At 39.6% G+C, this 14,227-nt stretch overlaps 1 protein-coding gene across 2 annotated transcripts in view; it reads right to left on the reverse strand.

Moving 5' to 3' along the window:
• Positions 1-1,545: 1,545 nt before the first annotated feature.
• NDNF (neuron derived neurotrophic factor) overlaps positions 1,546-14,227 on the reverse strand; it is a 38,871-nt gene continuing 26,189 nt past the window's right edge. For both annotated transcript variants that reach the window (XM_069978541.1, XM_069978540.1), the window contains exons 2-4: positions 7,840-8,028; positions 7,071-7,195; positions 1,546-5,882 (exon numbers count right to left, since the gene is read on the reverse strand). In XM_069978541.1, coding sequence (XP_069834642.1) covers positions 4,483-5,882; positions 7,071-7,195; positions 7,840-8,027 — 1,713 coding nt within the window. In that variant the 5' untranslated portion in view covers position 8,028 and the 3' untranslated portion in view covers positions 1,546-4,482. The remainder of the gene's footprint in view (positions 5,883-7,070; positions 7,196-7,839; positions 8,029-14,227) is intronic.

Raw genomic sequence — 14,227 nt, forward strand, 5'->3', positions numbered from 1 at the left:
TTTTTCTTTTCTCATCACTCTTTCTCTATTCTTACTCTTAAATTCAATGGACTTTTGAATTAAGCCGCAAACCCAAACTAGAATAATGTACCAACACCAGTCATTGCAGGGAAGGCTAGACAACTAAATGACGTCCGTTATTTTAGACTCAAAATGATTGACGTCATTTGAAACAGAGCTGAAAAAACGTTGTGTCAACATAGCCGTAAGCAGAAGTATAAGTCCTTCCTTTATATTTCCCATTCTTTTTAAATCTATTCCAAGTTTTAGTTCCCAGTTTTCCAATAAAAGAACCATGTGTGATGCCAGCCTTAGAGGTTACACTTCATGACAACTTAAAAAATCTTTTGTTGCTTTGAATTGACACTGTAAACTTTCCTATGTTGTTACACTGAAGCAATTAAATTCTCACATTACAGCTCCAGTTTGTCTCCTTCTGGTTCCCTGATGCTTGTCTCCTTTCTCGATACTAAGACGAGAGGTCAGAGCAGATGCTGCTCCGGACCTCTCATTTTGGAAGCAGACAGAAAAGACAATTATCAGGGGACTGGAAATTGGACCTGTGTTCGACTAGGGGAAGGTAAGTATAACTTTTTCTTTTTTTTTTTTTGCCCCAACATTATAGAATATTGTGGGGGACACTGGAAAAACATCGCCAGATAATCCTGTTTACCAGAATTAGTAAAGTGTCTCTGTCATTACAAAATACTTTTTATCCATCATAGAGACCCGTTTAGACCTGTAATGATCAGAAGAACAAGCAGGGAGAGGACGGTGCTGCCGCAGGTCCTCTCCCCGCACTGAGTTAGTAAAAAGAGTTGGACTTATAATGGAGAGCAGAGAGTGGGTGTGTTGCAGCGCTGTACTCTCACCACTCGTTTTCCCGATCGGTACAGGTCTGAACACGCAGGGCTGAACCGATAAAAACTTTTGAAAGTTTTTTGTAAAGACAATGACACTTTAAGCCTTTTTGTTTATTATAAATTTCTTGTTATGTTGTCGCTAAACACTTTAAGCTTTTCTCTAAACTCATCATGATCATTTATAACCAACCACATAAAAATGCTTATAAAACTAGTAGATTGTTCTAAAAAAAAAAGAAAAACACTTGGTCCATCTAGTCTGTCCTTATTTCCCTTCTTATTATCTTAGATATATGTTTATCCCGGGCAGGTGTACATTCACTTACTGTAGATTTACAAACCACACCTGCTGGAAGTTTGTTCCAAGCATCTACTACTCTTTCACTTGAGTAATATTTTCCTATGTTGCTTCTGATCTTTTCCCCAACCAACCTCAGATTGTGTCCCTTTTTTTCTTGTGTTTAGTTTTCGTTTTTAAAAAAACTTCCCCCCTGAACCTTATTTAATCCTTTATATCATTCTTGGTGGAGACAATAAGGGTAGGGCATGTAAAGCCCCTGGTGGTTTGGGGCAGGGCCGTATATACCTTCCGCATTGTAGACTTCAACATATGAAAAAAATATTAAACACTATAAATAAATGTATCATTTATTTTACATCTTTGAAATATGAGAACCTTGTAATCACACATTTTTACACGAGTAGCAAATACAAAAAGAAAGAAAAAAAGACAACAATAAAAAATAAGAAATGAAAGAATACAAAGATAGTGACATTTGTACAGAAATACTTCAAGATTCTAAAACACACACATCTGATCAGAAACTGACTGGCAGATACAGTAAAGCTGCTCATAGCTGTTTGCCAATGAATCCCAAAGATAATATATAGAAGATGGCAGCTCAGGCCTAATTCACATGCCATCATTTCCAGGGTACTCTGCTATTATGTGTCAGGATACTGTGTACTCTGGTGTTTCTATAGCATGCCTATTGCGTTTAATAAACCTAGAATAGTCTACTGATGATATTGACTACAATTGTTATGTTTTTCAAAAAATTTTTAAAGGGAATGTGTCATCAGAAAATGAGTTATTTCAAAAATATTTTTATATATTTTTTTTTATAATTTTGGTGACTTTTTCTAATTTTCTAGTTTTCTGTCAATATTATAAAAATAATCCTGAAATCTTGCAGTTTTCATTCTCACCACTGGGGCAAAAACTAAGCAGAGACTTCCTGTTCTGTTTGTTGTGATAAGAGGAGGCTGCTGTAAAGTGATTTGTACAGCATTGTAGCAACATGTGACACCAGTTAAGAGGAGACAATAGAAGCTGCCTGTGGAAGGGCCTCTTTAAAGGTCACAGAGCATGCTCAGTAATGTTTCATATTCATCTCAAAGGGTCAGGGTCTGTCTATTGTCGTCTATGTCCATGAGTCTTGCTGTAAAGCATGTCTCTAATTGCTGTTAAGAACAGCTCAGGCAGGATAATGTACAAAAATTGAAATAAAAACCTGAAGTCAGAAAGTAGAAACAGATTAGAATAAAAGAACAACTTTTAGTATCTTAGGTGGCACATTCCCTTCAAACTGATATCTGATTGCACAAATTTTATACATTTTTTTAATGTTTATTTTCTGCCTATATCTCCCTGGTTTTGGAGAATAAACATGTTTTTCTGATAGAGCCTAAACATTTTAGTTTACACTATTGCTTTATGGGCGCATTGGGGAAATAAGGCTATTGAAGCATACTGTCTGTGTCTAGGTTTAAAAATAGAAGGCTGGGACATTAAAAGGGGTTGTCCAGTGAAAATCGTTTTCTTTCAAATCAACTGGTTTTAAAAAGTTATATAGATTTGTAATTTATTTCTATTTAAAAATCAAGTCTTTCCATATTTATCAGCTGCTATATGTCCTGTAGGAAATATTGTTTTCTTTCCAGTCTGACACAGTGCTCTCTGCTGCCACCTCTGTCCAAGACAGGAACTGTCCAGAGCAGTAGCAAATCCCCATAGAATACCATTCCTGCTCTAGACAGTTCCTGTCTCGGACAGAGATGTCAGCAGAGAGCGCTGTGTCAGACTTGGGGGGGGGGGGCAAAATTTCCTGCAGGACATTCAGCAGCTGATAAGTATGGGAAGACTTGAGATTTTTTAAATAGAAGTAAATTACAAATCTCTATAACGTTCTAAAACCAGTTGATTTGAAGCAAAAAGATTTTCGCCGAAGTACCCCTCCAAACTGAACCTTTACCATTACTGAATGAATATCTATGTCTGTGCTTTAATTTAATTTTTTACATTAAAATTTATATATTTACTATCATTCATCTCTTTCTCCTTTTTGTGTGGATTGTGGATGCTGATCGCGCATTATTCCTTCTGTTTATATAGTATATTACAAAATAATACTGTTGAGTGATACAATGTAACACCGACATTCAGCCCGTTTCTGTCTTCCTATAGAAAGAAATACAATGCCTCTCATTAATAACATCTTGTCATCACAACAGCACCTTGAAAAGGTTGAACCGCTTAGTTCTATGGATTAGACTACAAAGTGCTGTCAGTTCTGTGTGTTTTATGCTGCCCTTTATACTGGGTGGCCCTTTTTTTGAATGTTTCTTTGAGACCAACCACAATACAAATGTCTGCCTTGTGCTTTGTTTGATCCACAGTCTGTTTTCTTTTTTTGCCTTGCTATGTGATTTCTTTACATTTATATTGTCTATATCTGTTTAATATAACTATATCATAGATTTAGTCCTCAAAATTATATCATAGATTTATATATATATTTTTTTTAGCACACAAACTGGCGTACAACAATAAAACAAGTGAACGGAACGTTTACGTACAAAGTTCAGCCTCGGTTTTGATTTAGTACGTCAGACGCTGGGTAAAACGGAAAAAAAATATATAATCTCGTACTTTTAATATTTTTTTTTTTTTTTATGTACAGGAATATAGGTTTGACAACTTTATACATACAATACATATTTAAAAAATAAACCTGTCTAGTAGGAATGTACAATAGCCAAGGATTGATCAATTAAAGGGGAAAAGTTCCAGTTAATACTTAAAGATCAATTTATAGTTATCAAGTTTTTATTATTTTTTTATTTTATTTTTTTTGCTTTTTGCAGTTTACTGTCATAGAACATAACATTTCAGGCAAGACTTTATAAAATAATTTACAGATAGTCTATCATCTCTAGATTGGATTTACGTGAATATGAATAAAGCCAAAGGACATGCCTTGGCCGTGGATTTAGTAAAATAATTTAGAAGCAGTTCATGCACTGGGTGATGCAACTGAAATAGTCTCTTCTTCTCCTTCCTTCTCCGTTATGTACTATTATTACTTCATCTACCGAGAGTCTGATATTGTGCCTTAAACGGGATAATTTATCTCTCCATAAATTCCAGAGAAGCAGCAGGATAACCACTTACAAACAACCACTTGGATATGTAAACAGAAGTATACAAGTTGATACCATTCTTCCGTACACCACTTTGGGTATTGTGTACTTGACAGGTCACAATCTCTCTACCGCACAAGTAGTCCGTCAGTATGGCCATCATAGGATATATTTCACCAACAAGTTCACATGGAGTCTAACAGAACTTTCTTGTCTTTATGACTTTGCTTTGATATTTGACTGAATGGCCCCCATGACCCATGACGTAAACATCCAACATGTAAGACTTCCCAGCCTCTAGGCCTTTTATTGTCTCTGTGGTGACTGCTTTATGCAGGTTCTGACTATAGAAGTATTTGCAGAGGACTTTCTCCGATTTCTTTCTGGTGTCGGGACCCAAGCATTGGTTTTGTTCGCGTTTCTTTTGCTCTTCGCTGTAGTCATCATCCACCTCTTTTTTATATACACAGTACTTGTTTCTTTCCTGGGTTCCCAACCAGGCTATTGTGGCCGAGGAGCATGTACGTAATTTGTCAAACGCTTTGATTCTTGTGTCTTCGGGCAGAGAAGGAAACGGTTGTTTGTTGAACTTTGACGTGGCCAATATCTTAAGCATGGAGGCACCTTTTTTGCTACCTTTAAGCCTGATCAGATATTTAGCTTTTGGTTTTCCTCTTAGCTGAAATTGACGTACGCCTTCCACGCTCTGGGACAAAAGCAGTTTTCCATCCCGTCTGACCTGGATTTGGATAGCGTCCAAGCAGGAGTGAACTGAGAAGGTGACTTTTTGGTGGGACGAAACTGGAGCAAACCTTAAGAATTTCGCCCCCTTCCTTTTGATGAAGACATCAGTAACTTTTCCGTCCTTCAGCTCCACTGTTTTTTGCTTGGCTTCTTCTTTGGTTCGAGCGAATGTGCCGACGTAAGCAGTGCTCATATTTGTAGCAGAGTTAACCGCAAACACATCAAAGTAGTACTGGGTGTCGGGTTTCAGATCAGATACTGTAAATATGTTTTTGTTTCCAATGCAAAGCTTTTGAAGATCGTCCTTTGGTTTCGCAGTCATCTGGCGGACCAACTTTGTGGATAAGGTCTTTGGCATGAAGTTTCGGTCTTTGCTGGCGTCGTTTTCAGATGAAAATCCAAAATGAGCAAAGTCAAAGGGACTAAAGTCTAAACCAGGTTTAGGGGCCATCATAAAAGCATCATCAGCATTGACTTTAGCTTCAACTGCACAAAGACTTTTAAAGTTGTGTTCCTTGTTTATAACAACACAATACTGGATAGGCTGTTTTAATATCGAAGACGTAGGTGTTGGTTTCCATGCCAGGGTTACAGTGGTCCTTCCAAGTGACGTCACATCAACCCTTGGATCATATGGTAATTCTGGATATGGCTGATCTGACTCTGGTGTTGTTGTGGCATAGACTTTAAAATGTGTGTCCTTTTCTGTAGAAATTAATTCCAGTTGATACAAACCAGATGGTGAATTTGTAGATACAAAGTATTCCACGTCATTCCCTTTATAAGAGAACAGCTCCGTGCCTTCTTCGTTCGTAATCTGCTGCTTTTGCTGCTCCAGCGGTTCAGGCTCACCTGCAAAGTCAGACACAGGAAAATAGATCAGGGTACATGTTATTACAAGGAAATGCAAGTCTGCATTTCTGACCTTGCTGAAGTATCATAACTTCTGAACTAAACATCTGCTCGAAACGGTGAATCAGCAGTGGAAAAAAAAACTTTAGATCAAACTGTGCTCAGTTAAATGCACATACGCACGTACAATGTTGACAAAAACAGTCTACAAAATCAAACACAAAAATGGAGGAAATTTATTAAGGGCTTCATGTCTATTTTTAGGTAAAAAAAAAAAATTGGATTTTTCACTCATTTTTAGTGATGAGCGAATAGTGAAATTTTTGAATATCTCCCTGATATTCGACGATTCGATCGAATATTCGATCCCATTAAAGACTATGGGAACAAGTGTTCGATTATTGAAAAACATCTATTCGACCACTTGGAGGTTCACCAAGTCCAAAATGACACCTCAGGGAAAGAGGATTTGAACACTTATCGAATATTTATCGAATATTCGGTGTACTTTTCAATAATATTCGATACTATCGAACAGTATTCGCTCGTCACTACTCATTTTTGGTCTGTTTATGAACCAGTATTCGATGGGTGAAATTTTTTAAATCTGACTTTTTTGAGTATTCACCCGAAAGTTGGCATAATCCGGGATTAGCACCCAATTTATTGTTTGTGACTTTTTAAAAAGTTGCACAAACTGGTGTAGGCCTACGTCTGGTCAGCACCAGGTGAATTTGTTTGTGAATTCACTTTTTCTTTGACAATTTTTGGGACCTTTTTTTTTGCAACTTTTTTACTTCAATGCATTCACTATGGCAGGGCTACATTTTAATAAATCAGTCACAAGATAATGGAACAAAATATACTCCAATCCTCATTAGAAGAGTCGCACAGATTAGACTCTTTAGTAATTGTCCCCATATCTTTATATTTGGAAATAATGCAGTGGCTTCTGGTTATAGAAGATTTCGGCTATGTTCACATAGAGTGAAAAAAAAAAAAGCAAATAATGGTCATGACCGTTATTGATGGCCGTAATTATCAAAATACAGCAATATTTTTGCGTAAAAAAAAAGCTTAATACTGCTATCTTTTTGCTTTTGATTTCAAGTTATTTAAGTTAAAATAATTTAGACTTATAATACAAACTAATCAGACATATTTGAGCAGATTACATTGCCCATTTACCTGATCCTTCCCCACTAGCCTCCTCTGGTAGTTCCTGTAGAGTAAGCTTCCACTCCAGAGGTGCATCACATGGTGTGACAATGACCGACAGAGGAGTGTTGTCTTCTTCCACCACAAAAAAATACCTAAAATGAAACATTTTAAAATAAATTCCTGTGTCATGAAAATACAGTATACCCACATAAACACTAGTGTCATATGAGAATTACAATCCGCTGTCCTAAAGAAGCTTTTCAGCTGTATCCATGGATTGCCCAACCACTTGTCAAAACAAGGGACTTCCAATACTTGGGTGGCTCCGCTTGTGGGACCCCCACTTCCTTGTTAACCTTCAGTGTTTATGCTAGTTTCCCTGCAGCTGGGAAAACAATTGTCTGTCAAGAATAAACACTATGGTATTATTGTGTTATTGACCTGCTAAACAAAGTAGTAAAAGATATAGATAGATTACAGATAGATAGATAGATAGATAGATAGATAGGAAATAGATAGATAGATAGATAGATAGATAGGAAATAGATAGATAGGAAATAGATAGATAGATAGATAGATAGATAGATAGATAGATAGATAGGAGATAGATAGATAGGAGATAGATAGATAGATAGATAGGAGATAGATAAAAAAAAAGAAAGATATATAATAGACAGATAAAGAGATAAAAGATAGGAGATAGATAGAGAGATAGATAGAGAGATAGATAGATAGATAGATAGATAGAGTGGACTGGTCTTTACTGTTTTTCTGCTCAAAGTATAAATAAATGTACCTTTTTGGGTTGTCTCTAAAGAGATAACCGCTGATCTCGGCTCCATCAGGAATTACAGATGAATCGTGGAACAGGGCTTTATCTTTGATCTGCATCTGGAACAGTTCTTCATCTCGTGTTGGCAATTTTTGACCTCTCAAACAAACAGGGAACAAGACCAACGTAATACACCAGTGAGACAGCAGCATCCTGAGGAAAGAACAGAATAACGTCAGACCGCTTTATGTATTGTATAGCAGTCAATAAAAAAAAATTAGACTAAGCTGTTCGTTATTTCAAAAATAAATAGCTACTATATAAAGAGAATTTCTCAGCACTTGTATGTTAGATTGATAATTATGGATGCAAAACCAAATCGTCATAATAGAAAAGTGACAAACACCACCAACACATGGCATCCACTCTATGGTAGCACTATTGGTGACTTTAAACACACATAAAATACCATTGATGAAGAACATATTTCCCTCTTACTAGTTGCACTCAACTCCACACTTACTCCATAGTATAGCCACTTCAAACACTGACAAGCATAATGGTGGAGGAAGCTGGCCATGCACAACCTGGATGTAACTCAAGGATCACTTGAGTTAAGTACCAGCAGCTTCTTGTACCCTTGAGCTACATTAACTGTCACAATGTAATTACTTGGCTCCATTCAGCAGTACTATTTAGTGTTATTTAGAAAATACCAATGAATATCATTAACTTCTTAGAAAAAAAGTTAAAAAAAAATATTTTTTTAAATATTTTTTATTATTATTATTATTTTTTTCTGTCCTGTAGGTAAGTCCCAGGATAAATTAGGGGAGATTGCAGCCAGCTGAGGCTTGGAAGCTCCTTAGATATAGAAACTTTTTTTTTGAGGGGAAAAAGATATCCTGCTGGTAGTTTTTGATCTCTAAGGGTTCTCTTCCATGGGCCGATGGGGGTCCGATCAATAATGTAAACGAGCGCCGATCTGCTAGATCAGTGCTCGTTTACTGTGCCTATTACACGGCCCGATAATCGTTTAGCGATAATCGTTACCCATGTCCTTGCAGCCCTTGTTTAAACACCATACATTACCTATCCATGTTGCAGGTCTTTTCCTGCGCTCCTTCTTCCTCCCGGTCCCACGTGCAGCAGCAGCTGCGGTGCGGCCTGTCTGAGCTGACAGACCGCTCAGCTAATCACTGGCCGTGGCGGTCCTGGCCAGTGATTGGCTGAGCAGTCTGTCAGCTCAGACAGGCCGCACCAAAGCTGCTGCTGCACAGGATCGGGAGGAAGAAGGAGCGCAGGAGAAGACCTGCAACATGTGTAGGTAAAGCATGGTGCTTGTGAAATCGTTGGCTGCTGCCGTGCATCACCATTCCACGCAGCGATGCGGGGTCGGTGCCCAATGATTTTAGGTTTGAACCTAAATAAACGATCAGCCGATGACACGATCATCGGCTGATCGTTGTCTCTATTCCACGGAGCGATGATCCGAGGAATAGGCCCCTCATGCTTCCATGTGGGTTTGTCTTTGAAGCCTATTTGCTACCTGGGCTATAGGGCTTCAACCTATGAATACCAGGTAACCCAGAAGTTAGATGATGACAACAAATATATGTAATTTACTGTATATCCATGGGTTACATTGTTGCATAATGGTTGGAATGGCTTTTCACTATATTTTTTCCACAATCATGTTGGCACAACAACTCAAAACCAGGATGCCCTGAAAGCAAGAGGGTGGTCGGCTTTCCTTACAATGAACCGCAATAAATAATATCCCACAAGGAAATGTAAGCACTAAGCAGTAGAACATTTATTTTTCCTGCAAAAAATCTCGTTATTAAATAGATAGATCTTTGATTATAGGATTACTCAGAGCAAAGACTCCCTCCTTAAATTCCTTGGATGAATAATCCTCTTAAAAGACTCAAAATAAAGTACGATAAGGAAACAGTCTCTGCTTCATTTTCACTCAGCTTTTTATCTATGTCATGTTTATGAATTTTTTAATTCCCATTTATTTATCACCTGTTACCTCCTTATAGTGCGGTATTTATCCATTACACTCACGGTCATTCAAACAATTGGTGCTCAGAGCACTTATCTGGCAGTCTGATTTGGGCTATAGTCCCATTATGGGTTTTCATTGCAAAATGAAAGATGCAAAAAATGATCATTATTTGCGGCCGTCATTATCGATAGACGGCCGGCTTTTGCCACTGAATGAAGTAGTAGTGAGCCACCATGTACCTGATGAGTATAATTATATCACCTGTGATAATACCTGATGAGTATAATTATAGCACCTGTGATAATACCTGATGCCCTGAGTATAATTATATCACCTGTCATAATACCTGATGAGTATAATTATATCACCCGTGATAATACCTGTTGCAGTGAGTATATCACCTGTGATAATACCTGATGCACTGAGTATAATTATATTACCTGTTATAATACCTGATGAGCATAATAATATCACCTGTGATAATACCTGATGAGTATAATTATAGCACCTGTGATAATACCTGATGCACTGAGTATAATTCTATCACCTGTGATAATACCTGATGCACTAAGTATAATTATATTACCTGTTATAATACCTGATGAGCATAATATCACCTGTGATAATACCTGATGAGTATAATTATATCACCTGTGATAAAACCTGATGTACTGAGTATAATTATATCACCTGTCATACCTGATGAGTATAATTATATCACCCGTGATAATACCTGTTGCAGTGAGTATATCACCCGTGATAATACCTGATGCACTGACTATAATTCTATCACCTGTGATAATACCTGATGCACTGAGTATAATTATATTACCTGTTATAATACCTGATGAGTATAATAATATAACCTGTGATTATTATATCACCTGTGATAATACCTCATGCACTGAGTATAATTATATCACCTGTGATAATACCTGATGAGTATAATTATATCACCTGTGATAATACCTGATGCACTGACTATAATTATATCACCTGTGATAATACCTGATGCACTGACTATAATTATATCACCTGTGATAATACCTGACGCACTGAGTATAATTATATTACCTGTTATAATACCTGATGAGCATAATTATATCACCTGTGATAATACCTGATGAGTATAATAATATCACCTGTGAAATACTACCTGTTGGTGGTCATGAGGACTGGAATTGAGAAGCACTGCTTTAGTACTCAGGAGGTTTTGTACACTTGGGAAACTGAGCTACTGCTAACAAAAGACAGCAAGCTGCCTATTGGTGGCCAGACAGCAATCACATGACACAGGTGTCAATATTTAAAGGGTTCAAAATTTATAAATGCAACCTAGCAGGAACGAAACAAAATACATCTGCTAGACTATTGTTCTTGAGTTAGCCTTACATATCCAAAATAGTGCTTCTTGAACTGCAGTGATAAGATAATATATAGCTTACATTAACTGCCTCTAACAAGTCATTCTCATCTGCAGTTGTTTAAAAAATCATTGTGGGGCATCTGATGGTCATTTTCATCATGGCTGACAGCAGGAAGGATATTTTGCTGGGTAAGCAGCAACATTGTTTCAAGCTGTCATATGCATGTATCTTATAAAGTGTCAGGGGACTGAGGTTCTATGTCACTGATTTATCACTTGCCGCACTCAGATAGGACTTGGAGAACTTTTAGTAGTGAGGCTCCACCTCCTCTGCCTAAGGGATCATGGGCATTGTGGCATTAGAAAATCATATTAGTAAGGAAAGAGAAATCAAGATGGTAGAAAGCCCATGCCTTTCACATAACCTAAAATAGGTATACACAAAGCCTCTACTTTATTACTTAACCTCCTCCCGCCACTCCACTGTTAGTTAAAGGGGTACCCTGGGCAAAATTTATTTTTAATATGTTATTACAAAAGAAAAGTTATACAAATCCCTAATATACACTAATTATGGGAGATGCATATATGGTGCTATTTTCCCTCAACTTAGTAGATCAGGCAGACTCATATCAAGTAAAAAAAAAGGTGACGTCACGTCTCAAGTGCCGGGTCAAGCAGGGGGCGCATGTATGCAGATGTATGCATCTGTATAGATGTATCAGTGCCTTCTCCCTCTCTGTGCTGGCTGACACTGACCCCGCTGTGGAGGCCCCTCCCCCTAACTAGCTCACCCTGCCGCCCGATCCCAGCATGATCAGCGCTCCCCCAACTAGCTCTGAGCCCACCCAGCCGCCCTGTCCTGTGCAGGAGCGCTCACCCGCCGCTCGTTCCTGGCAGGGTGAGTGCTCCTGCACCTCCCCATCTACCCGCCCGTGCTCTGAGCTGCCCGTCCCTTGCAATAGCACTTACCCGCCATTCGCTCCCAGCGGGGTGAGCGCTCCTGTACCTCCCCATCCAGCCGCCCGTGCTCTAAGCCGCCTGGTCCCTTGCAGGAGTGCTCACCCGCCGCCCGGTTACGGTGCTGTGAGCGTTCCTGCACCTTCTCCATATGCATCAACCCGATACTCTCTGATACCCACAGCGCAGGAGCAGGACCGGGCGGCGGGCGAGAGCTCCTGCAAGGGACTGAGCGGCTAGATGGGGAGGTGCAGGAGCGCTCACCCCGCGGGGAGGAAACGGCAGGTGAGCGCTCCTGCAAGGGACCGGGCGGCTCAGAGCGCGGGCGGCTGGATGGGGAGGTGCAGGAGCGCGCCGCTCACCCTGCCAGGAGCGAGCGGCGGGTGAGTACTCCTGCACAGGACGGGGCGGCTGGGTGGGCTCAGAGCTAGTTGGGGGACCGCTGACCACGCTGGGACCGGGCGGCAGGGTGAACTAGTTGGGGAGAGGGGCCTCCACAGTGGGTCAGTGTCAGCCAGCACAGAGAGGGAGAAGGCACTGATACATCTATACAGATGCATACATCTGCATACATGCGCCCCCTGCTGGACCCGGCACTTGAGACGTGACGTCACCTTTTTTTACAGGAAGTGAGCCTGCCTGATCTACTGAGTTGAGGGAAAATAGCACCAAATGTGCATTTCCCATAATTAGTGTATATTAGGGATTTGTATAACTTTTCTTTGTAATAACATATTAAAAATAAATTTTGCCCGGAGTACCCCTTTAACGTTGCTGCAACCTATTCCTGATGCTGTGTTAATTAATGATCCAGGAGCTGTGCCTGTGTCATCTGTGGCGGGTCCCGGCTATCAGTGATAGCCGTGGACCCGTCGTAACTCTCAGTGCTAAGAGTTAACCCTATAGACACTGCGGTCAGCACAACCGCAGCATCTATAGGGCTCCTGTCAGAGAATTCTCTGTCCGGTGTCCATCGGGGCTCTGCGAAAAGATCGCAGAGCCCCGATGGAAGCCATGCAAACCGGAAGCCTGAGGCTTCCGGTTTCCTAACTATAGAGGCTGGCGAGGGGAGGGAGTGAAGGCTGGGCATGCGGGGAGCGCGCTCGTGACCACTGCCCCCTCCCCTTTCTCCCCTACCGCTGTCACAAGATTGTAACAGCAGAGCAGCATGGGACATAAGAGAGGGGGCAGACATACAGACATCAGGTTATGGGATCATTATGACCCCATAAGATGATGCCCAAAGACAACCTGGGCAACCTAGGTCGTGAAAGGGTTAATAACCAGTATAAACAGGACCTTATGTGTATTTTGTGTATTTGCTTTAAAGACACAAGAACATCCCAACTTTGTCTTCTATGACTTTATGAATCTGGGGAAAAAATAAATAAAAATTATATATAAATATCTATATCTATATATATATATATATATATATATATATATATATATATATATATATATACACACAAACACACACACACACACACACACACACACAGCCTATTTAACCAAAGCTTTCACAGAAAGGATGCCAACTGAAGCCGGTCAGGTGAGTTACTCTACAGGTTCCTGCATAATACCTATGACATCTGTCAGCCATCAGATCACTTTGACAAAGTGTAGACACTTCAAGGGGCTGGAGCTGACAGCTGCGGATGAAAGGACGGGCCCGTGTACTTCTGTTAAGTACTTAACACAACACTTATTACTAAGAGATAAACCAGGTAAAGAAGTTGCACGTTGTTTTGGGTTGTAACTCTCCTTAAACGGACATTCCACTTCAAAAATGTAACCTAGCCTTAATCCCTAAGAGGCAGAAAAACTAGTTCCAATCCTCCAAACTTTTTGGTAATTTTCTGATTATAGTATAATTTATAGGCCTCTAACTTATGTCTTACTTAAAGGGATTATCCAGCGCTACAAAAACATGGCCACTTTTTCCCCCTCTCTTGTCTCCAGGTCAGGTGTGGTTTGTAATTAAGCTCCATTTACTTCAATGGAACTGAGTTTGAAACCCCACCCAAAAGTGGCCATGGTCTTGTAGCACTGGATAACCCCTTTAAGGTATT

Source organism: Dendropsophus ebraccatus, chromosome 7 (genome assembly GCF_027789765.1).
Source record: "Dendropsophus ebraccatus isolate aDenEbr1 chromosome 7, aDenEbr1.pat, whole genome shotgun sequence".
Classification (NCBI taxonomy): domain Eukaryota; kingdom Metazoa; phylum Chordata; class Amphibia; order Anura; family Hylidae; genus Dendropsophus; species Dendropsophus ebraccatus.